The sequence below is a fragment of the Odocoileus virginianus genome, chromosome 1, assembly GCF_023699985.2.
Source record: "Odocoileus virginianus isolate 20LAN1187 ecotype Illinois chromosome 1, Ovbor_1.2, whole genome shotgun sequence".
Lineage (NCBI taxonomy): Eukaryota > Metazoa > Chordata > Mammalia > Artiodactyla > Cervidae > Odocoileus > Odocoileus virginianus.
The window spans coordinates 39831561-39855224 of record NC_069674.1 but is presented as its reverse complement, the minus strand read 5'-3'; the positions used below and the strand labels follow the sequence as shown (position 1 = coordinate 39855224).

Genomic DNA, 23664 nt, shown 5'->3' with positions numbered 1-23664 from the left:
ACCACCCAGAACAGGGTGTGCTGGAGGCCAAGGCAGGGGAAGGAGGGAGGGAAGGATCTCGGAGGAACGGTCTGGCCCTCGGTCTTCTGTTACCTTCCTTGGTGTTCTCATCACCGCTGCACTGGGGCCCGTGGACTGGCATGAGTGTATGCTTGGGTGCATAAGACTGCCTGTGTGTTTGTGACTGTGTGTGTGCATTCATATATGTTGATGAGCAGGCATCTGTGGGTGTGATTTGTGGGGGCATGTGCATGAGTGGGTTTCAGTGTGTGCATATGTGTGTGATTATATGAACACATGTACACGTGTGATTTGTGGTGTGTGTGCATGTGTATGCATGTGAATGTGTGTGTGAGTTGGTGTGGACATGTGGGGTGTGAACATACCCATGTGTGCATGGGTATATGTTGGCATCAGCATGTAAGAGTGTGTGTATGATTGCCTGAAGTGTGAGTGTGCAGATGATTTGTGGGGGAATGTACCTGTTTGCATGCATGTCCACGGGTGCATGTGTGCACACACATGTGGCTTGTGGGTGTGTATGTGCCTGTGTGTGTACATGTGTATAATCTGTGGGGTGTGTGTGCATATATCCACTCTCACAAATCATGCATGCACATGTGTGCACATTTGTATGTGTGATTTGTGGGGGGGTGGATGTAGATGATGGATGTGTGATTTGATCAGTGTGTACATGGGTGTATATGTGCACACGTGTGTGTGAGCTGTGCTGAATGAGAGCATCTGGGGCCCCTGCCTCCTCTCACTTCTTGCTGGATTTAGAAGCAGTGATCTCATCACCTCACTCCCCGACGGCTCCGGCTGAGCGGGGCTCTATTTAGCTGTCCTGAGTCAGTGTGACTCTGGACCCTGCGGTGGGCAGAGGTCATAGTTTGGGGTGGCTCCGTGTGGCCTCTGGGAAGCCCAGCCCAGGGGCCCTGGCCATGGGGACAGGATGTGTCTCCGAAGGGACCTCCTCCCTCAAATGACAGATGCCTCGGCCACGGGGTGTGGAGACCTGAGGAATGAACCTCTGGCCTACTTGGGGTCCTCTGGTCAGGAAATGCTGGAACTGTCCCCCACAGTTCCCCATGTCCCACAAGACACCACTTCGAGATACCAGCCAGGTGTCCAGGGCTGACCTGTGATACAACTGCCTGTACTGGGCCAAGGCTGTGCCCTGAGCATTCTGTTTCATGGACCTTTTGCTGTCACCCCCGTGGGTCCCCAGATGCATTCAGCTCCACCAGCTTTTTTCCAGGAAATATAGAGGCCCTGGGCTGGAGGGTGGCCATGTCCAGGCCCCTGGTGGCCGACAGGAGGGTGTGTGGGATTCAGGAGCAGTGAGAGGGAAGAGAATGATGTGTGTGCAGGTACGCATGTGTGTATATGTGTGCACACCCATACAAGTGCATGCACGAGTGTGGGAGCGCCTTGACTCTCCTGGCTCAAGCAACAGGCAGGTGTGGGGAGGGCTCTGAGAGGAAACTGGTGGGTATGTTTGGAGCAGGTGGGAAGAGGGAGGCCCTGGGCTTTGCCCATCTTCCCCGCAAACCACTGTGGCCCTCAGGCCTGTTGAAACTGCCTCTCTGGGGGCATCCAGGACACCGCTAGGCCTCTGGCAGCTGTTTGGTGGGGGCAGGAGGGCCTGCATGACGTGGGGTGCTGTGGAGGGAGAGGGGAGGAGTGGAGGCATAGAGATGCTCCCAGGCCCTGCCACCCCCACCCCCAGACCCACACTGCCCCCCTGTGCCACGCTGCAGACCCTCTGGGACTCTGTGGCCCCAGAATTGGGGAGAAGTGTCTGGCCTGAGTTGGCATCACCTTCAGGAGGCCCCTGGACCTAGGCGACTAGGGGAGCTCTGTGGATTTGGGGACTGACAGATTTCCCCACTCTCCATGCCTCAGAATGTCACATGGCCTTGGGGACCAGGCCTGGGGACAGAGGAAGGGGCTCCCCGGGAGGCTGTGGCTACAGCCCAGAATTGGCCATGCTGAGTGGCCAGGATCTGAGGAAAGGGAGAATGCTGGTTTCCAGACCACACCCTTCCCGGCCAGCTTGAGACGGCAGCCTCCCACCATCCCCTGCCCCCAACTCCCCGCCCTGCAACCCTGGACCACAAGGCCCCTGATGCCCATCAGCACAGCCGGAGCCTCCTGTGGATGTGGGGCCCCAGCGGTCTCGTTCCTGGCTCAGGGCAGGGCTACTGGGCTGGGGGGGCTCCCTGGGCCCCTTTTGCAGCCCTGGTCAGTACCTGTGGCCTTTTCCTCTCTGCCCTGTGCTTGGACTCGGGGCCTGCAGAGCCTGACCTGAGAATTGTGGGTGCAGAAAAATAAATAGCGAGTCCTCTTCTTCTGGGCTGGACCGAGTACTCCATCCTGCTGCTCCACACACATACATGTACACATGGATACACAAGCACACACAGACACACGGGGCTCTTCTCCCTTGGACAGTCACCTGCTCTGAGCCTTGTTGTTGTTCAGTCGCTTAGTCGTGTCCAACTCTGCAACCCCATGAACTGCAGCACACCACCCTCCTCTGTCCTCCACTGTCTCCCAGAGTTTGCTCAAATACATGTCTGTTGAGTAGATGATGCTACCTAACCATCTCATCCTCTGCCGTCCCCTTCTCCTTTTGCCTTCAATCTTTCCATCATCAGGGTCTGAGCTTTAGTCTCCTGGAACCTGAAAAATTCCTTGCTCCTGGGGTAGTTGGCTTCCAACAGGATTTGAGGGCCAGCATCTAGCCTCCAGCAGGGGCATCCTAGCACCCACTGCATCCCCAGTTTTTTGTTTCTCTAAGAGAGAGCCTGCTCACGCTAGGGCCACTGTTCAGCAGTGCCCATGCCTGTGGTCACCGTGGACCAGCCTGGCCCTGAGTGCTGGGCACAAAATAAGGCCAACCCAAGCCCCAAGTCCCAAGAACGAATGGGAACTGAGATGCAAATGGAGAGATCCCAGCATGTGGGGCCAGCACAGTTGGAAGGGGTGTGGAAGGAGGGTGTGTTTGCAGAGGGAGTGTCCCTTGGTGTCCCCACTGGAGGAGACATGGGAGGGAGACTCAAGACCTTGCAGGGGTAGAAAAGCTCTAGATGGACCTTCTGGTGGACTTGGAGCTGGCCGAGTAGGATGAGGGGCTCGGACAGACCTGGGGATTGAACTTTCCTGCTCCCCTGTGCATCCAGCCTTGGCCCCTGCTTTTCACCTTGCTGTCCACACCCACATTCTCAGCCAGGGGATCCTGAGTGGCTGGGATTTCTGCTGGGTTCCCCAAGGCTCTCCAGGGCGTGGTTTCTGCCCTGAGCAGGGGGATCCATCCTGACCTTAGGACCTGAAGGTTGCTCCCTGGCCCAGGGACAACCGGCGAGAGAGTGTGTGGATGGAGGTCCTACTCTCTTTCTGGAGATGGGACTTTCAACACCTCGTGACCTCATCCACTGGGGAGGCCACATCCATGCACTGTCTCTTCTCGCCCCTCCGCCTTGTGCGGGGGCCGCTTCACTGGCCTTGGGGGGTTTGAGGAGGGTAAGCCAGTTTTTCTCAGGCCTGGAATTAGTCACAAAGCCTGGGTAACAGTCCAGAGGCCTAGAACAAACTCCTGGTCTGCCCACTCTGGGAAAGTCACTGAGATCACTGAAGCTCAGTTTTCTGAGCTTAAGAGACCAGTGTCATGGAGAGGGGTGTGAAGACTAAAGCGTGTCAGTCCTGAGAAACTCTGGAGATGGAGGCGCTGGCGGTGTGGGGGATGTGGAGGTGAATACGGTGGAGATGCTGGTGGTGATGACGAGCACGGGGTGGGGGTGGAGATGGTGGTGGTGATGGAGGGGACCTCTCTGCTCTTCTCACAGGGTCACTGGTGGGGAGCTCTTTGAGGACATTGTGGCGAGAGAGTACTACAGTGAGGCGGACGCCAGGTGGGTGTAGGGCCCTCGCATGCTCCCTCCCCCTCTTCTCCTGCCCAGCCCTCCTTCACTGAGCCTTGCTCCTCCTCCTCTGGCCCCCATCTTCTCTCATGCACTTTGTCCCTGACGTGGTCCAGGGAGATGGTCAGCTGGGCGAAAGCCCTGCTTGGAGCCCTCTGGGGAGGTCCTGGGGCCAGGGTGGGGGCGGGCAGCTCATGTGTCCCAAGTCAGGGAGGGCCCAAGCCTGCCCCAGGGTGGGAACTGGCCCACAGAGGGGCTCTCCTTGCGGTGGCTGGTGGGGGGAGAGCGGATGGAGCGTGGTGGTGGGCCTCCTCTTGCCTGCCTTGGATGTCTGACCAAGGCCTTCCCCATGGAGAGTCACGGTTTCCAAATGCTTTTGCCCAAGACAGGCCAGGAACCCCTTTCTGTGACATCCTCCCAGGACCACCTTAGAGGCAGAAAGGGAAGGCCATGGGGCCTGGGCTGGTGGGAAAGGTGCCCACTGGCCCTCCTTCAGGGTTCCCTGGGGGGCAGTAAGCAGGAAGCCAGGGTCTGAGGTGGGGGGTGAAGGGACTTAATCAGCCCTCACGGGGGGTTGAAGGGAGCTGACATTTTCAGACATGCTGTTTGCAGTGAGGCTGCTGGTGGATGACAGGGCCCTGCCTGGAAGGGTGGGCACCCCTTCGTGGGCAACCCCTCCCATGACCCATGCTGTTGCCCAGACACCACTCTGACGCATGACAGTTACGTCACTCCTGACAGTGCATCTCTGGGCCACCACTGCCGGCCAGCCCAGCCTGACCCCGCCGGGCTTCCAGGGAAACATACATTTAAAAGAAAAGAATAAAAAGACTGGAAGCAGTCCTCTCTAGGCCGTGAATTTTCAGATGCTTTTCAATTTTTGAATCTTCTTTGTCTATTTTAAAATTTGTCTTTAATGGATATGTATTCCCTTTCTAATCAACATTATTTTAAAAAGCAGCTATTTGAGACTGGCTTCTGCACCCCCAGACAACCTTGCCTGTCAGTGACAGCCTGAGCCCCCTTGAGAGGGTGGGAGTGGGTTCTGGTATCACCCAGGCCCCCCCCTGGGCAGCAGGAGGCCAGGGGCCTGGCAGGCGCTGGGTGGGATGTTGGGGTCTGTGGTGGAGTGGGGCAGCCGGTCAGGGCTCTGGCTCCCGAGGGTACATGGGCACTGGCTGCTTTCCTGAGGCTCCTTGAAGAAGGGTGTTCACTTTGCATGACAGCCTGGGAACGACTTGCAGAACCCGAACGAGGAGGGCTGCCTTCCGGTTCTGCCTGCAGTGCCTCCCGGTGCCTCGGGGTGCGGGAGGGCTTACCTTAGCTGTTCTCTTTTACCCTCCTGGAGCATCCTGCCAGAGCTCCTTGGTCCTCAGGGCCCACTACGGGGCATGGCCTGGGGCCTGGCACCTTCCCGCCCTCTGTCGGGGACGATCTCGCTGGAGAGGGGATGTGACCCACAGCGGAGCCTTGCTTTTGGCTGGGAGGCCCCCGTGCCCACCTCTACCCCTGCACTCCCTCCCCCACCCCACCCACATCCCCCAGTCCCCCAACACTTTGTCGTAGGAGCTCCACCCTTGCCCCCCTCACCTCCTGACCTCGTCTACTCCACCCCCTTCCGCATCACCCCACCCCTCCAGCTCTGTGCCTCCCTCCTGCCCGTCCAGGTGGCAGGGATCTGGATCTTCCTCCCTGGGTATCTGTTGTGGAGGCTCCTCTGGAGTTTGGGCCCCCCCCGCCCCCCCCAACAAATGCTTGGTTTCCTAGGCTCCGCCTTGCTGGTGGCCAGACTATGAGGAAGAGAGTGAGAGGCAGCGCTCTTGGGGATCCCTCCCAGCCAGCCCCACTCATTAAACCTGTATGTCTGGCTGTCGTTTCTCCCGGGAATCCTCGCCCCGGAACTGTGTGTTTGATCTTTGTGTTGGTGCTTAGCCTGTAGGCAGGAGGGTCTGAGAGAGTGATGTGGATGCCCACGTGGGTGGGTCGCCCACAGGCATCACCAGGAGCTGGGCAGATGGGGGTAAAGGCTTTCTCCCACCCTGGGAGGGTATTTCCCCTGGGGACCTCCTCTGAAAGGGATCTGGGCTGTGTTGAAACTGGAGCCCTAGACACCTGGCTGGGGTGGTGGGTGCCTCCCTAACCATGATGCAGTCTGGCCACCATCTAGTGCACCCACCCCTTTCCAGGGCCCTGTCTGGGCCCTTTCTGCTCAGAGCTGAGCATCTGATGAATTCCTGAAGTGTCACATCTAGATGAAGAGGACGCAAGGCAGGAGTTGCTTTTCTGAACCCTTTTCTAACCAAGAAGGCTGGAGATCCCTTTGAAGAGAAAGTGGAATCTATTTTGGAGTTTGTGGGGAAAATTAGGGGTCTTTTTTTCAAAGCTTGGAAAGCAAAGTTCAAATCCATTTTTTAAAAACCCTGAAAATAGTATGGTTCATGAGAGGTGCTTGGGGGTGTGTGTGTGTGAGAATGCTGGCTGACCCTGGGGGGTGGGGGGGAGGAGGAGGAAGGGGAAGAGAGGGGAAGGATCATATCCCAGGTAACAGCAGAGCCTAGAACCAGGAGAATAATGTCCAGGACCGGCCAGCATCTGGAATGACGCGGGGAACAATTCTGCCCACAAAGTGACTTTCTAAACTGTTCCGTTTGAAAGGAGTTCTCATGAGGAAGATGGTATAATGTAAATGGAAGGCAGAAGGGACCTTGTGATGGGCCTGTCAGTTTCATGTTCCCCAAGGCCGTGGTCTCAGACTGAAGGCCGTGGTCTCAGACTGAAGGCCGTGGTCTCAGACTGGAGACCAGGGTGGGAGCAGAGTGAGAAGGGCGCCAGGAGCAGTCTCCAGGGATCCCTGGAGGGCAGGCTTCCCGGAATGGGCTGCTGTCCAGGCACGTGAGTGTCCCGTCCACCTGCTGGCTGCAGAGGCTACTTGCCCATCAATCCCAGGGATGCTGCGAAGAATAGGCTTGGGAGACAGGCCGGTGCTGCCGCATTGGCTGTGCGAAGGGGTGTGCCCCCCACAGTTTTCTCTGGGGCGGGGCCTGCGGGTTGGGCGGGCAGGGCTGTGTCAGAGCTGTAGAGCTTGATCTCACCGGCTGGGCTGAGCCCTGGGATGCCCAGGGAGAGATGCAGACTGGTGCTGGCTCAGCAGGTGTAGTCACCCCATCCTGGCACTAGTTTGGAGCCCTGAATCCTCAGGCGGGGACACAGAGGAGGACAGAGGGCACCGCCCACCCACATCTGAGCCGATGTATCAGTTAGTGCTGCAGCAGGTGCCTCCCGGGTCCAAGAAACCTTCCTGCAGGGCCAAGGACACAATGAGAGGAGAGAACTAACACGTCTCTGCAGTCATGGAGGCCACAGTCCAGTGCAGAGATGCACACCACCCAGAGTGCAGGGCCGCCACGTGACTGCAGGGGGCACGATGTGGGAGCCCCGAGCTCGCTCCACACAGAGGAAGGTCTAGAGAGCATCCTGAAGTTGAGAGCAGAGGCAAGGTCATGAGGGTGAAGAAGAAGATGGGATTGACCCAAAACTAACATCAAGACTTGCAGGGGTCTCAGCAGGCCTGAGGTTGGAGCCAGGTCATTCCAGGGCTTTCCGGGAGTGGCCAGTGGCCCAGGGGACTCCAACCTGTGTCTGTGAGGACTGCTGATGGTGTGGAGGAAGGCTTGGGGTTCCACATGGATGGCAGAGTACACAGCTCAGGTGGACACCCCCAGGTACAGAATCAGGGTCTGGCCACAGCAGCACAGGCAGGCGCTGGTCGACCTGAGGGTCCCTGAGCCCCTGGGTGGGGTGGGGTGCTGCAGTGAGCAGGTGGTCCAGGGACTCAGGGCTGAGATCCAGGAGGATGCAGTGATGCCCCAGCACGGCTCCCCGGGGCTCAGATTCCCAGGAACTGGGGAAGCCAGTGCCCCCTTCCTGGGGCCCCAGCTCAGCGGCCTCAACTTCAAGTGCTGGGGCTTCCTCTGGCCTCTGCCTCCACCCAGTGGCCTGTCCTGACCTCAGAGGAGCTCCCCAGACCTCACAGCTGAGCTCTGCCCACGAGGAAAGAGGCCCATGGATGAACTTGCCCTGATGGGGCAGCCTGGAGGGGCTGAGCCCGTGTCTACAGTCACAGGGGGGCTGGTAGTGGCTGGATGTGGAGCTGGGGACACAAGGATGAGGGTGAGGACCACAATAAGACCGAGGCTGGCAGATGAGAGTGTGGTGGGAGGGACAGGAGCAGGGAGGGAGGCCCTGGGAGCAGGTGGGACAGGAGAGCTCAGGGCTTGGGGCGGGGGTGGGGTTTACAGCCCTTAGAGGCATCTAAGGGGAGGGGCTGCTGGGGGACTGTTACCCACAGGTTTGGGCCTAGCTCCTTCTGACCTCATAAACCTCAGGAAATCCATCATCACTAGGACTCTGAGGTCCAGGTTTCTTCAGGGTGGACACTCAGGGTTACGTTTCTAGCAGGTGGAGACCAGCAGGTGGTCTCCAGGTGTGGTCAAAGCTATTTGAGAACATGGGCTGGTTTCTTGTCCCTTCTCTGAGTTTGCTGTTAGGAAAACAAAGTCCATCCCTCCAGCTGATCTTCAGTCACCTCCCCGATCTTGCCACGGCAGGAACAGTCCTGCCTGTGCCTCCCTCGCCCCTACCAGAGGGGCTGGGACCAAGACCCCAGGGATGGGCGATGGCAGCCTGTGGCACGCCTGTCTCTGGTGGCTGGTAATGCTACAGGGGAGCTGTGGAACCCCAGAGGTCTGTGCCTGGCTCTGGGGGCAGCTGGACACTTCCCAACCACCTAGAGGAGGCAGGTGCAGGTCACCAGGGCTGGGGGCGTCTAGGTCTGGAGGCACCTGGGTCTGATGCCTAGGGCCATTGTTGAAACCCAGGTGTGGGAGGTGCCTGGGGAGAGCCTGGACCTTTTTCTCCAACCAGTGATGCCCCAGAAGGCTCGAGACTTCTCCCTAGTCTGGAAGGAAGCCCCTGGCTCGGGGCCCTGGAGAGTGCCAGGCTGCCCCCAGCGACCCCAGTGCTGCTATGGAGCTGAGCTGTCTAGCACGGCAGCCAGCAGCCAGAGTGGACATGAAATTTATTTTAATGAAATGACACCCGCTCTCACACTTGTGTGCTGGTGACTGCAGCGTTAGCACAGCCTCAGAACAGAGAGGGGCCCTGGTGCCCAGGGCAGCACCCCCGCACTGTGGCACTGGCCTGCCCTCTCTCCCTTGCCCTTTCACCTCTCCCCTCCCCTCCCCTCCCATGTCTGGGTCTCCAGCCTGCCTTGCAGGGTGTAGACTCAACCCTGGCCTCTCTCCCCAAGGGCACTCAGCTCAGGGCCAGGCATGGCCAGCATGAGCCTGGGGTGGAGTACACTGGGGCCAGGCATCTTTCCTCTGGGGCCTGGTTAGAGGGGAGGGCATGCCTTGTGTTGACCTTTGGGGGTGAAGAGGGAGCCCCAGAGGCCCCCTTCTGGCCAGGGTCTTCTCCCCCATGTGGCAGGCAGCACCTTGATTCCCTGCTCCCCCCCGGGCCCCCACTGGGCTGGAGACCCCACCACTCCCACACAGCACCCTTCTCCTGCACCCCGCCCACTCCTCAGGGGCCACCCGCACTAATGCGCCTGCTGTTTGCTGCAGTCACTGCATCCAGCAGATCCTGGAGGCGGTTCTCCACTGCCACCAAATGGGGGTCGTCCACAGGGACCTCAAGGTGAGTTCCCCTCCCTCCCCCACTCTGTGCCAGGTGTCTGTCGTCTGTAACTGCATGTCGTGTTTGAGGGGAGACTCGGGGGTAGGGCAGTGCCCTAGAAGACACGTGTGTGTGTAGGATGTTTGCATATGTGTGTTCTTGTGTGTTTTCGCGTGAAGGTGTACGCCTGTGAGAATGTGTGTGCACATGTGTACATGTGCATTGGCTCATATAAGAGTGGGTGTGTGCATGTGTTTGTGTTTGAAGGTGCATGCTTGCGAGAATGTGGGTCTGTGAGCACACATGGACATGTATGTGTGGGCACGTGTACATATGCATGTGCATTTGTGCATGTGTGTGAGACTGTGTGTGTGTGCATGTGTGTTTGTGGGTGTGCATGCATGCATGTGTCTGTATACATCCCTCCCAATGCCTCTAGGCTTCAGGGCTGAGAGGGGACAGTTGTCAAGAACCAGCCTAGTAGCACATGTCTACGCGGGGTCTCGCTTTCTGGGCTCCAGTTGAGATTCGGACCTGGCAGGAGAGACACAGAGAATGTACACGCAGGTGGGGCTGATGCCTCAGGAGCAGGGGGTAGAGGGCCCAGTTCGGTCTCTTCAAACTTCCAGTCCTTTCTACTCATCTCTGTGGCCCTTGGCTCTGCTCTGGGCAAAGTGACTGCAAATCATTTAAAACAAGAGTTGTCACCCCCGGGGCCTCCGTGTGGTGGGAGGGGCCCTCAGGAGGAGCTGCAGCCCTTCTGCCTCTCCCTTCTCCTCCCCCTTCTTCCTGTCCTTCCCCCTCCCCCCCCTCCTCCTCTCAATCTCTCCTCCTTTCTTTGACTTCAGCTTTCTCCAAGTCTGAGTTTGGGTCAGTTTCTTCTCTCGTTGGTTTTGCAGGGGATGGGGGGATCCCTGGGCCTGCATCCCTGCTGGTGGTGTTTAAGACCAACCTTCCCGTGGGTGCTAGGGCTGAATGGAGTCACATCCTTCTGGGGCTGCCCAGAGGTGTGTGTGTGTGTGTGTGTGTGTGTGTGTGTGTGTGAGCTGATTTTGTGGAGCTGCTCTTGAGGGGATGTCCCACCAGGAGCAGGCCCGGGACCCACCCTGTGCCCTCATGTGTCCCTGCTCCCACTCTGCATGTGCTGTGTGGTCCCCTATCCTCTCATGGGCCTGCCCAGGCTCCCCCCGATGACTGCCTGTCCTGTGGGTGCCCCTCTGTCTCTGTGTCTTGTCTGCATGGGCCTCACTCAGGGGCCTCTGGAAATAGGGGCCGCAGGGAAGAGGGCACGCATCCCTCCTTCATCCTGGACCTCACAGTGCATAACAAACCTGGAGCCCAAAGCTCCAAAGTGCAGATGGATGCTCTCCCCAGCCAAGGTGTGACCTGAGGGCACCCAGAACCCTTGCTGAGAAAAGGAAAAAGGGGTTAGGACGAGTTGGTCTCCTGTCTCCCACCAGGTGTTGGGGGGAGCAGGCTGTCCCTCCTCCTCTAGAGAGGCCTCTGTCATCTTGGCCGAGACAGACCTCCAGGAGCATACTGTGGTGGGTTTCCTCTCAGCCAAGGTGTGGAGGGTGGAGAGAGCAGAGGGGCTTGGTGCCATCTTGGCGGCTGTGAGGGAGCCAGGGTGGGGCCTGCAAGCAGAAACATCCCTGTGCAACCCAGCTGGGTCCCCTCCGTCTCCTCCCAGGGAAGAGCCTTCTTGCCCAGCTCTTTCCAGGGACTAGGTTCCCTTAGCTCCTTCTTCCCAGAGAGGCATTCTAAGTCACTTCAGTTGTGTCCGACTCTGTGTGACCCCATGGACTGTAGCCCGCCAGGCTCCTCTGTCCATGGGATTCTCCAGGCAGGAATACTGGAGTGGGTTGCCATTTCGTCCTCCAGGGGATCTTCCTGACCCAGGGATCGAACCCACATCTCTTATGTCTCCTTCACTGGTAGGCAGGTTCTTTACCACTAGCGCCACCTGGGAAGCCGAAGAATGCTGGTTTATTTTCTTGGGGTGGGGGGAATCTGATCTGTAGAAGCTGCGTCAAGCCCCCAGCTGCAGCCCCTGACCCATAGTATTTCAGACTTCTTTTTTTAAAAAAACAATTTTTAAAAACTTGAAGTATAGTTGATTTGCAATGTTGTGTCTATTTCAGACTTCTTGGTGTGGGGTTTGTGGGGAGGTAGGGGTCTGGTTGGACTCTGGGAGTTGGTGATGGACAGGGAGGCCTGGTGTGCTGTGGTTCATGGGGTCGCAGTCGGACATGACTGAGTGACTGAACTGAACTGAACTGAACTGAAGGGGTCCCCCTGCCCTGCTCACACTGGCAAAATCAAGGTATTCAGAGGCCTCCCGGCCGTGCTGGGCAGGCAGGGCTGAGTATCCCCAGCATGTGTCACCTGGAGTGACGGAGCCTCATCCACCAGCTGTGTGGGGCCTGGAGAAGCTCTGGTTTCTGCCTCATGGACTGGCATGATTCATCTATGCCACACGATTTGTCCTCACACCCCTGGTGTCCAAGCAGGGTTAACTCAGTTCTGTTGGCGGCATTTGTCTTTCTTGGTGGCACTAAGGTGGGCGGCATGGTGTCAGCAGACCTTCCTGTCGGGAGGGTGGCCTGGTGAGGGGGCTGAGGGCCCGGAGAGCCCCCGGCAGCCAGGGCCGAGGGAGTCCAGCGGCTTTGAGCTCTGAGCGCTGCCCTCTGGGAGCTGGTGAGGCCAGTGGGACAGGCTGGGATGGAGGAGCCTAGCAAGCAGGACACAGTGAACAGGGAGCTCCTAGGGCCTTCGGAGCCAAGTGTTCCCAGTCACAGGGCAGCAGCCTCCTTGGCACCCCAGTGGGACAGGGATGAATACCCTTCCTTCTGGCATGAGCAAGGTGCTGCTCCCCGAGACCGGGAGGTCCGCACAGGGCCCTCCCCTCCTGTGGGCAGCCAGCCCAGGGCTGGTGGGACTTGGATGTCTTACATTGCTCAGGCCTTAGGAGCCCTTGGTTTTCCTCCTTGCCCTTGAGAGTCTCCATCCTGCAGGAAGTGCCTGAACCTTCCAGCAGCTGCTCTCACTGTGCAGCCAGCCTTGGTTGGGGGAGGGAAGTCCCCCTACAGTGGGGGTCTGGCCCCGCATAGCCTGCTGGGGCCTCCAGGATGTGCTGTTTTGGTCCCAGCACCCCGAGTTCACAAGCTTGCACTTTGAGAACCAGCTTCCCTCAGCTCTAGGGCTCATGTCCCTGCCCCTGGCAAGTGGGGGATAGAGATAGACTGTGGGGTGCAGGCTCTGGGGTGTGCTCAAGCCAAAGATGTCAGCCATGCTGGGGGGACACCCATGTGGTCAGGGGACCTGTGCACCCCCACCTGCCAAGGGGTATTCTGTCCCCCTCTCTCCGGTGACACCCCTGGGTGTAAACCCCACACCCTTGGGCTGCTCACCTTCCCCACAGCCCGAGAACCTGCTCCTGGCCAGCAAGTGCAAAGGGGCTGCGGTGAAGCTGGCGGACTTTGGCCTGGCCATTGAGGTGCAGGGGGACCAGCAGGCATGGTTTGGTGAGTACCCGGCCAGCCCGCTGGCCAGGGGACAGGGCGGGGGTGTCGGCCGCCCCTGTGGTCCTTCACACCACCCTTTCCCCTCTTGCTAGGGTTCGCTGGCACGCCGGGCTACCTGTCTCCCGAGGTCCTGCGCAAGGAGGCGTACGGCAAGCCGGTGGACATCTGGGCGTGCGGTGAGGCTGGTGTGCCGGGCGAGGTGGGCTGCACCCACAAGCACTGCACCAGACCCACACCTGGCTGCCCCCAACTGGGAGCACCCTCCCACCCAGACCGGAATTACTAACACAACCCTGGCTGCCGCCGAGAAGCCCACCACCCCACTGCCTGCCCCGCGCTCGGCAGAGCAGTCTGGAGAAGGGGCAGCAAGTGCCCGGATGGTGGATGGATACTGGAGGGGCGGGGGCTGTGTGGATCACCCTGGCAGGGCTGCCTCCTTGCCAGGGGCGTCGCCCCCACAGTCAGGGCAGTGGAGGGGGCTGTTCTCGGGCCTCCCCTGTGAAGTAGGGTGGGGCGGCAGAGGAGCTGTTTATGCCATTCTGCAAACATGAGGGTCTCCAAAGAGGGACACTGATTGATGCTGGCTGTGGGGGTAGAGAGGAGGGGGTGCTTGAGGACCCCAGTGTCCTCATGGGACTTGCTGGCTTTGGGCAGTGACCCCCACCCTAGCCAATGCTGAGAAACTAGCTGAGGGTCCTGTAGCTGTTCAGTACCAGAGCTGGGCATCTGGCTCCCATCCCGGGATCACACGCCAGACACCCTGTGGCAGCATGCGACTGGTGTGTGGCTGCACTGGTGGGCTCCACTGGGCTGCTGGGCGTGGGCAGTGAGGGCATCAGCATGAGGCCCTGGGCTCTTGGCTCTCCGCAGGGGTGATCCTGTACATCCTGCTCGTGGGCTACCCACCCTTCTGGGACGAGGACCAGCACAAGCTATACCAGCAGATCAAGGCCGGGGCCTATGACGTGAGTGCCAGGACCCCCCAATCCCTCCCCATCTGGGGGAGGCAGGCTGGCAGAGGCAGGGTGTGGGGTGACACCCCTGTTTTCAGATGAGACTCTTTGGAGAAGTCTGTCTCCTGTCTGGGGAGGGGGATTCAGGCTCCCCTGTGCCTGGTTTTCCTTTCTAGTTCCCGTCCCCTGAGTGGGACACGGTCACTCCCGAAGCCAAAAACCTCATCAACCAGATGTTGACCATCAACCCCGCCAAGCGCATCACGGCACACGAGGCACTGAAGCACCCGTGGGTCTGCGTAAGTCGCACCAGCCCCGGACCACCCCCTAGCCTGTTGACCTTGGGCCCTCTCCTCGAATCCAGTGGGTTGGTCCTGTGGTCTCCTGAGGGCCATGTGGCTTGGGATGTGCTGGTGATTTAAAGGCCTCAGTCCCTGGGAGGACAGGAGCTCCATGAGAAGAGGAGGCGCAGTCCAGCGTGTGAGGGGATGGAGTGGCAAGGAGGGTGAGGGCCAGGTGGTGGTGGGCACAGGTGGAGTGGACAGCCGTAGGAGGTGATGGACTTGGAGATTAGGCAGGCAGTGGGGACAGGTGGCCTCCGGCTGCAGTGAGTAGCTGGTAGCTCTTGGCACAAGAGCCCCAGGCGGGCTGCTGCCCTGAGCCTCTCCCTGACCCCTCCTCTTTTGAGCCCCCCCTTGGGGACAAAGCTGATGCCCCTCAGGGCTGCTTGCAGTAACACCCTCCCTCGTTCCCTCCCCACAGCAACGCTCTACTGTGGCCTCCATGATGCATAGGCAGGAGACTGTGGAGTGCCTGAAAAAATTCAACGCTCGGAGGAAGCTCAAGGTGAGACACTGACCCCAGTGTGTGGCCAGGGCACCCTGCCACGCTCACATGCTCGCCTACCCAGAGGCGCTGAGGACCCCGCCCTGGGGGTGGCTAGAGGGGTCCCAGCAGGCCTGGCAGGGGTCCTAGCCACCCAGGACAGGCTGCTCATGGGTGAAATCCAGACCAGATGTGTCAGGTGGACTTGGTCCCTTCCCTGGCAATGACACCAAAGGTGCCCAGACATGGGCCTGGCCCCCAGATGTCGGCTGGCCCTTCCTCAGTCTCCCACGCTGCCTGTGAGGTGTTCCTCGGGCTCCCTGGTGGCAGGGGGCTGGGAGGCATGCCCTGTGGTCGGTCATATGCTATCTGGGTGGGAGTGAGCTGAGCCGCTTCTGACCCGGGGCACTTCTGGTCAGGAGAGCAGCCAAGCTCTGCGGCTCAGAGGGGCAGGAGGGAAGGGGCCCTGGGCACGGAGGCCATTGGGCACCAGGCCCGTCCTGCCTACAGGCTGCTCTGTGCTGAGGGCACATGTTCAGGCCTGACCAGGCCCCTGGCTGCTATGCATGCACCTCTCAGAGAGAGGAAGGGCTGTGGGGAGAGGCAGACCCCTAGCCTCAGTGCCCCCAGGGGTCTTGAAACACTTTAGAAGCTTGGTTTGGTGGCTAGTTTAGGGCCCAGGACAGGTCACTGTTAATTCTGCATGAGGTGACTTGTCTGAGTGCATCTGGTGGGCGTGTAGAACTCTTGGCTCTCTAAGAGGCCTTGACCCCAGGTCTGGGGGTTGTCGGGGGAGGGGGTCTCCGCCTGGCCTCAGCCGTGTGTCTCTCTCCAGGGTGCGATCCTCACCACCATGCTGGCCACACGGAATTTCTCAGGTGAGAACAGCCATCTCCAGGAGCAGCAGGCCTGCGGTGGGAAGCCTGGGGAGTGACCCGCCACCAGCCGCCTGCCCCGTCTTCACCCCCACAGTCCCGTCCTATGCTGCCAGCCCGGCCCGGCCCGGCCTTCCTCCCTCTGAGACCCTTGGGCCTCAGAGGAGGCTTGGGCTCTGGCCGGGCCCCCCTGAGGGCCCGTCCCTGCGTGTTGGGTCTGTGTCTGAGCTGCCTGCCGGCCGGGCCGCACTTCCGTGTATCTGTCCAGGTGTTGGTTGGCACCTCTGTGGCCTCGTTGTTGTCCTGAATCCTCTGAGCACCCGTTCTGTGTTGGGAGAGAGGGAGGCAAGAGGAGGCTCCGGACACGCTGGCTGGTGGCCGCCCGCTTGGGCACGAAGGAAGGGTGGGCAGGGCTGGGGGCGTGCGGCCGCTCCGAGGGTCTATTGGCGACCCTGAGGCCTCGGGACAGGGCAGGCCTAGCGGGGACAACGTCCCCCAGGCGGGGCTGCTGCCCCCTCGCTCTCCTGTGGCTTGTCTGTCGCCCGCGATGCCGGCGCGGGAGCGTCTGTGGTCGTCCTCGTTGTCCGTTTGCATCAGCACCCGCCCCCTCCTGTTACCTTGCTGTGATACTGTGCTGCCGGGCCGGGGGGCATGTTGTCACACCAATACTAATAGGACGTGTCCTGTCGCACGCCCGGCCGGGCACCCGGAAGGCCCCGCTGGGGTTTTCCAAGGAGAAAGGAGGCAAATGCTTTTCCCAATGTCAATCGGTCTCCATCTTGTTTTCACGCTCCTGTGAAAGGGGTTCTGGAACCATCCGTCACCTAAACTTTGACTCTAATCTTCTTCTGCTTCCTTTGTCTCTTCTCTTCCCTCACCTCGCCCACCCCTCGTCTGTGTCCGCCCCTCCCCTCGTCTCTAACCCGGTGCTAACAGTGGGCAGACAGACCACCGCTCCGGCCACAATGTCCACCGCGGCCTCCGGCACCACCATGGGGCTGGTGGAACAAGGTAGACGTCCCGCCTGTCGGCATGCAGCTCCCCTCGCTGCACGCAGCCGCCAGCAGGGCCTTGAGAGCCACCCCAGAGGCCCCGGGAGCCCCTGCTCCCGCCGTGGACACGCCCACAGAGCCCCTACCCTGGGCAGGGAGCCAGCATCCATGTCCCAGCAGCCTCACCTGTTATAGGAGGGGCCAGCCGAGGTGACCCCCGAGCCATGTCACCCTGCGTGCATTTGACTGAATTCCCCGGTCCTGATTCCTGAGTCTGGGGGTCAGGAGACCCCCCCACTCCACTTCTGGTCTGAGCCCTTTGCTCTCTGAGGCTCACTCCCCACTTGACCGTCAAGACCCTATTTAGAAAGACAAGGAGCCTCTTTTCTGGGGCTGCTGCTGGGGGGGTTGAATCCCAAATGGGAGCCCTGGGGAGAAGGGCATGGGCAGAGACCGTGCCCGAGAGCCCACTCGCCACCCCATCCACCCCGGACTTGGCCTCAATCTGCCCTCAGGAACGTGCCCTGTGCTCCTGGCCGCTCATATGGAGCCAGTGGTCCGTACAGAGTCTCAAACACGTATGTCTGCCCTGTGAGCCTCAATACATGGCCCTTTGCCTCCCAGGGAATGACTTTATAGACCTCCTCTTGGTTTCCTTCTGTGAGGCCCCTCACCTCGTCCCCAGCCCATGAGGGGAGAGGCAGAGTCTGCCCATCTGCCTCCCCTGTCTGTGAAGGGCAGACTTTCCAGGGAGTCACCCGACTGTGACCTTGGCCAGACCCTATGAGGCTAGTGGACCCCAAGACCTCCTAAGAAGCCCATGGCCCCAACCCAAGCTGAGGGTGGCACGAACTTAGCGGGGTGGAGCTGCAGCTGAGGGCCAAGCAGGTGCTCCCTAGATGGGGTTGTGTGGCTAGAAGAAGCCCTCTCTTCCTGCCACTGCCTCAAGTGTCTGCGGGGACAGGGCAGATGCCCAGCTGCTCCCAGGCCTAGGCCCTTTCTTCCCTACATGTCCAGCCCGGCTCTTTTCCCCTGACCCTGCAGGATGTGCAGGCCTGCCTGCCCACCCAGAGGACCCCAAGTGCTGCCTCCTGGGGTGCTCAAGGCAGGGTCATCCTTGGGTAGGAGGGTCCACGCTCCTCCTGTGAGCCCAGTGGACAGGTCCAGAGGGACGGCCTTTGGGGGCTGTCCTGAGTCAGCTTCATTTTCTGGGCCTTTCTGGAGCACCTGGGGGAGGGAGGGGCAGAGGGGCAGGGAACGGTGAGACTAGGGGCTCCTGGTGAAGACCGAGGGCGGTGAGTGAGGCAGGCGCCTCTGAGCCGCTCTCTGCCCGGGGCTCCCGCCTGCACTGCCCGCTGCCTGCAAGTGGATGTTGGGCGTCGGTGCATGAGGCCGCGAGCATGTGCGGCTCCGCCCTGGGCACCCGGGGCCGCTGTGTCCTGCGGTGGTCCATGCATGTGGACGGAGCCCGGCATGGCTGTCCGTGAGTGACGAGCTAGGGGACGAGGTAACGGCTGGGCCCTGTGGGCTGAGCCGTCACACCCCAGCTAGGGCAGCCCCCCTCAGCCAATGTGCTGGACCTAGGAGACATGGCGGGTGAGGGGGCTCAGTCCCAGGGACATTGCTTCTCTGTGGATGATGGCCTCTGGGGTGACATAGAGCGCTCGGCCAGCGGAAGACTGGATGTCTGTAGATCTTTTGCAGTGCATCAAAGCCTCCTGGTTGGTCCCACTTGGCCTTCACCGAGAGGAGACCCAGGCAAACTGCTGGGGTGCAGTGACGGCGTGGCCCTGAGGACCCGGGGCGGGGTAGGGCAGAGGGCCGCTGTTTGTCTCCCCGGGGGTCTAGGGTTCCTGGTTGGTTCACTTCAGTTCCCGCCGCATAGTAGTGAATTTGACTTGAGAAGACACGAAGAAACTCCCTATGCCTTCAATCACTAGTGTAGATGGAAGTCAACAGGATCCTGGTTAATCTCACCCAGAGATGTGAATTTCTAGGGAATATGGCAGCCAGGAGCTGTGGTCAGGATGGGGGCAGCTGTGTGTCCAGACACGGAGGTCTGGGGATTCCCAAGGAGGAGCATGTGGGAGTCAGTTCAAAGAACAGGTGTCTGCTGCAGGCTTCCCAGAGCCTGGGCCGTGGTGTGGTCTGTGTCCCCAGAGGGATGGCTTTTAGGGAGCAGAACTGGTACTGTCTTGAATACCATGGTCTGGAATGTGGGTTCTGACAGAATCAGGGACTGAAGGGGACCCTTCTAAGACCCAGGGCTGTCCCAGGGTCTCCGTCTGCCTCCACCCGGGCTCTGATGCTCGGGCCCCCTTTCCTGCCCAGGGGGAAACCCAAGGCACAGCTGACTCCACCTCCACCAGGGCCCTGAGCGGGCCCTGGCTGGACTTCTCAGACTGGCACTGGCCTGCGCTGGTTTTGAAGAGCTGGCCGGGAGCACCGCTGATCACTGCTGTGTGGCACTGGGAGGTGACTCTCCCCAGACTGCCCACCTTAAGTTGGGGGCTGGGGGTCAGTTTGCTCACCTACTCAGCTCTCATGACAAGTGCCTTCAAGATGGGGTGCGTGCCACTTTCCTCCAGGCTTGTCCTGCCAGCTGGTTGGCCAGCACAGACAGGGTCCCTGGGCTCTTCGACCACAGCAAGACTCCCACTTCAGGGCGGTGGCACCCTCCCCGCACATGGGAGGTGGGGAAGGGAGCAGAGAGGTGAGGTCAGCAGGGGTGTCCTGCTGCTCAGGAGTCAGGCTTTTGGCCCTGGAGGCTCAGGAGTTCCTACATCTGAAGGGCTTGGCGGTTCCTCCGTGGTGAGTTACAGGGAGGCAGATGTGGCTGCCACCAGGGGAGGTTTTCCAGCGTCTCCCATAGAAGTGAGATGTGGCCCCAGATGCCTGCAGGGCAGGGCTGCCCGGGCATCAGGGTGTGATCCTGAGACCAGCCTCACCAAGTGAGGCCTCTCCCTTGGGAGGAACTGCACAGTGGCCAGGCTTGGGGGACAAGGAAAGGCCTGTGGTCCCTTCACTCACTGGGATCCTGTGGTGCTTCTCAGGGGGTGAGGCTGGCCAGATAAGAGGTGGGGCCAAGAGTCTGGCTCTTCGTTAAACTTTGCCCCGTGGATCCTAGGAGGAAAACGAGGGTATTGGGGGGCTACTGGGGAGGAAGCCTGGGGACTGAAGCTGCGCCCAGTGTAGCAGTTCTCCAATGACCCCACAGGGCCCTCTGGCTGGGGATAGTCATCTGTGTCCCCATACAAAGTCCAGAGGCCACCTGGACAGGAAAAGGGCATCAGCAGGTGGCGCCCAGCAGCCAGGGACTGGGCTGGCCACCCTACTTGGGACCTTGATTAGTGGTTCTCAAACTGAAACAGCATCAGGATCCCCCAGAGCAAATGAACAATTAAACTGAGCCCACCCAGGAGGTCTGGGGCTGGCCCAGGCTATGTGATGCAGATGTTGCTGGTGGAGAGCCGGCCCATTTTGATAACCGCTGCATCCCTCTGGGTCTGAGTGCCTGTCTTTCTGATGTGCCGTCGGAGTCAGTGGTCTCTGGGGATGTCCCCAGCAGCAAAGTGCCCCCCGCAGACCTGCCGGGGCTCCCCGGTCCCTCTAAGCAGGCAGCCCCCACTTCAGGGCTGGTTAGCCAGAGCTTTTGGAGCCGGCCATCGGGGCTGTGCCACCTTCTTCTGGGGCAAGGGACCCTGCCCCCGGCGTCTGACCCGGGCTGCTTCTCTAACCTGCACCGGCCGTCCTGGGGCACCGCTTGGCGTAAGAGTGGGCAGGGCGGGCGAGGCAGGAGCCGCTGAATCCCGGGCTGCAGACTTGCGCTCCCTGCCTGAACCTCCACAAATCTTGTTTTCTCTCTCTCTTCCTTCCTTCCTCATTCCCTCTCTTCCCCTCCTCCTCACCTTTCCTTTTCCATAAGGTAAGCTGACTTCTTCTTCTTCTTCTTTTTTTTTTTTAAGTTCTATAATTAAAACTAACCGCTGTAAAGGGGGCAGGTGCTGGAGGCTGAGGACTTGCGGGGGTGTGGCAGGTCAGGGCCTCTCAAGCCGTTGCACAGAGAGGCGGAGTTGCAGAGCGGGGCATCCTGACCTCTTGGGTGGGGTGGAAGGTTGGGGTGAGATGGGCCGTCTGCTGTGCATCTGAGAGGTGGTGAGACCCTGGGGTGCAGGTGGCCTTTTGGACCCTCCCCCAGGCGTGTCCTCCTTTTGCCCTCACTCAGAGCTCAAGGTCCTTGGTGGATGGGCACGGAGGCCTGTGTTGGCCCTGTCAGTGCTGCCAGAGCAAGGCCAAGAAGTGGCCCAAGGCCGGGGCTGCCGGGGGGGCTAGGAGGGAGAGTGAGGCTGCCCCGTGTGCGTGCTCTGAACCGAGAGGCATGGCCTGGGGCCTGGACATAGGGGCAGAGCTCCGAGCGCTGTCTGCTGAGGGAGGGGGTCTGGGAGGCTGAGAGCAGGCAGGCACCTGGGCTTGGGACAAGTCCCTCCCTATGTGGGTGGCCAGCTACAGCCCGCTTATCCCTGCCTGAGGACGTGGAGAATCACCGGGAGGTGCCCACCACCCCAACCTGTTGCCCTGTCCTGCATTTTCATCTGGGGCGAGGGCAGTGCCTGCCCTCCTTTTGGGGGATCCCACGATCTCAGGTGGGAGGAGAAGTCTTGTGGTCCTCCAAGGTCATGGGCGCGGGCTTGCGGAAGCCCCTGCCCTGGGGATGACGGTCCTCAGGCAGCCCTGGCCAGGCCGCCCACAGGGTAGCCCTGCTCAGCACTGGGTACAGACCTGCTCTGTCCCCAGCGGGCCCCAGCTGGCAGAAGCCACCCTGCCTTGGGACCTGGGGTGGCCCGCTCACTCGATCTTGGGGACCTGGGCTCCTTGCAGGCGCCCAAGGTTGCCTCACGCCAAGGGGGTGGGCTGCAGTGGGAGCCAGGCCCCTCACTCACCATGTCTGTTTCCTCCAATGCAGCAGCCAAGAGTTTACTCAACAAGAAAGCAGACGGAGTTAAGGTAAGGCACCGGCACGGCCCAGGGGGCAGTGGTTGGCCCCCTGCCGCAGCCTGCGGCGTGGCCCAGTCCCCAGAGCTCCTCTGGGCCTCCCCCGCCTTGAGGAAGGGGTGTGAGCCCTCATTCTCTCCCTCATGGCCTCCCTTCTCTCTGCAGCCCCAGACGAATAGCACCAAAAACAGTGCCGCTGCCACCAGCCCCAAGGGGACGCTTCCTCCAGCCGCCTTGGTACTGAACCCCTCTGCCCCCCACTTCCTGGCCATGCTCTCCTGTACCCCGGCTATGTGGTGGCCACTGCCAGGAGGCCTGGGGTAAAGCCAGGGTCTGGCTCCCAGCCTGTCTCTTGACAGATAACACCTAGCCTTTCTAGCCCCTCTGCCCTGGGATGTGGGGGTAAGGGAAGACCCCAGTTCATGCAGTGCCAGGGAACCCATCTTGGATGCAGCAGGCAGGCCCCTGCTGACTTGTGGTCGGCAGTGGGAACCATCAGGGGTCCAGTGAGACTGAGACTCAGGGTCCAGGCATCAACCTGGATTGGTTCCTCTGCCCTCAGGAGGCTGGCCGGGAACTCAGCGGGGGCTGGCTCTGCAGGGGGAGTGGTTCAGGCTGCGGGTGGGGACAGACTGCCAGCCCCTCTCCTGGGTGCTGCAGGGATGCAGTGTCTGGCAGGGGTGGGTTTTGGTTTCTCCCTAGGGATAATGGATGAGCCTGGCTTTAGCTTCAGAGCCCGCCCAGTGATCTGGAGGGATACAGGGGCCCCTTGGCTTTCCCCGGTCACAGCCTAGCAGTGGCTGTCGGGTCTAGGGCAGTGGCAGCCGTGGTGTTCCCCATCAGAGTCCATGTCCTACACGGCCGAGGTGGGTACAGGGAGACACGCTTCTGTGGCTGTGCGGGCCTGTGGCTGCCGGGAGGGTTCAGGGGTTCCTCTGATGGGGAGGGGTGGGTAGACATGAGATCACAGGGACCCACCAGCTCCAGCTTTCATCTGGAGGGTCCTGTCCAGGGGATGGAGCCGCTGGTGCAGGGCTGTGGCCAGTAGCATGGCCCTCCTGCCCAGGTGTCTCATGTAGAGCAGGCAATCCCAAGAGGTTGCGGTTTGCTGGTCCACAGGTCCCGAGTTTGCTCAAAGTACACTTGGTGGCCCCACGGGCCTCAGGCCCTGCTTCTGGGGCTGAGCCCTGGACTGCCCATGGGGAGGCTAGATTTGCCCAACGGAGATCCACAGCGAGTGCAGGTGTGGGGAGTGGCCTTGGCCCAGGAGGGGAGGGTCCCACACGCCGGCCTTGCAGCCAGCCCCGTCTCGGACCCGTCCATCCCACGTGCCACCCCCACTCCATGACATCTTCAAACCTGTGCCCTGCCCATGCCGGCAGGAGGTCCAGCAGCAAAGGCAGAGGGCAGAGCGCCCGAGGAAGGGACCCCAGTGTGCGGCTTCTCACCCCCGCCCTCAGCCCCACTCTCTCCATCGGCCTCCGGTGCCCTGGAGGCCCCGGGCTGGTCTGCTTGTTCCATCCACATTGCCCCAGGTCCCCCTCCAGCTGCTCCGCTCCCTGCTGGCCATCTGCCTCCATCCTGCTCTGCTGCTACCCTCTCCTCTCCTCTCCCAGGCTCATGCCGGGGGGGCCTCTGCTCTCCTCCTCTTCTCACTGCACTCTTTCCTTCCTCTGTGCTTCCTTCTTCTGTAGGAGCCTCAAACCACCGTCATTCATAACCCAGTGGACGGGATCAAGGTACTGCGCGTTCCTCGCCACCCTCTCGGGGGCGTCTGCTCAGCCGGGAGGCAGACCCCCAGCCCTGGGGAAGGTCTGGGATGTTGACCCTGGGGAAGCATTTGTGCTGAGACAGGTGTACTGTGACCCGCCCCCCTGGAGGCAGGACAGAGCCCCCAAGTC

General features: G+C 60.6%; 1 protein-coding gene across 9 annotated transcripts in view; it reads left to right on the top strand.

The window, feature by feature from the left end:
• The window catches only part of CAMK2B (calcium/calmodulin dependent protein kinase II beta), a 93154-nt gene that overhangs the window by 57612 nt on the left and 11878 nt on the right, over positions 1–23664 (top strand). For 2 of the 9 annotated variants that reach the window (XM_070467101.1, XM_070467102.1), the window contains exons 5-16: positions 3852–3917; positions 9551–9623; positions 13024–13126; positions 13219–13302; positions 13997–14091; positions 14256–14378; positions 14842–14925; positions 15740–15782; positions 16716–16790; positions 21735–21775; positions 21929–22000; positions 23458–23502. In XM_070467101.1, coding sequence (XP_070323202.1) covers positions 3852–3917; positions 9551–9623; positions 13024–13126; positions 13219–13302; positions 13997–14091; positions 14256–14378; positions 14842–14925; positions 15740–15782; positions 16716–16790; positions 21735–21775; positions 21929–22000; positions 23458–23502 — 904 coding nt within the window. The remainder of the gene's footprint in view (positions 1–3851; positions 3918–9550; positions 9624–13023; positions 13127–13218; positions 13303–13996; positions 14092–14255; positions 14379–14841; positions 14926–15739; positions 15783–16715; positions 16791–21734; positions 21776–21928; positions 22001–23457; positions 23503–23664) is intronic. The other 7 variants (XM_070467105.1, XM_070467108.1, XM_070467111.1 and 4 more) reach the window with 7 other exon arrangements.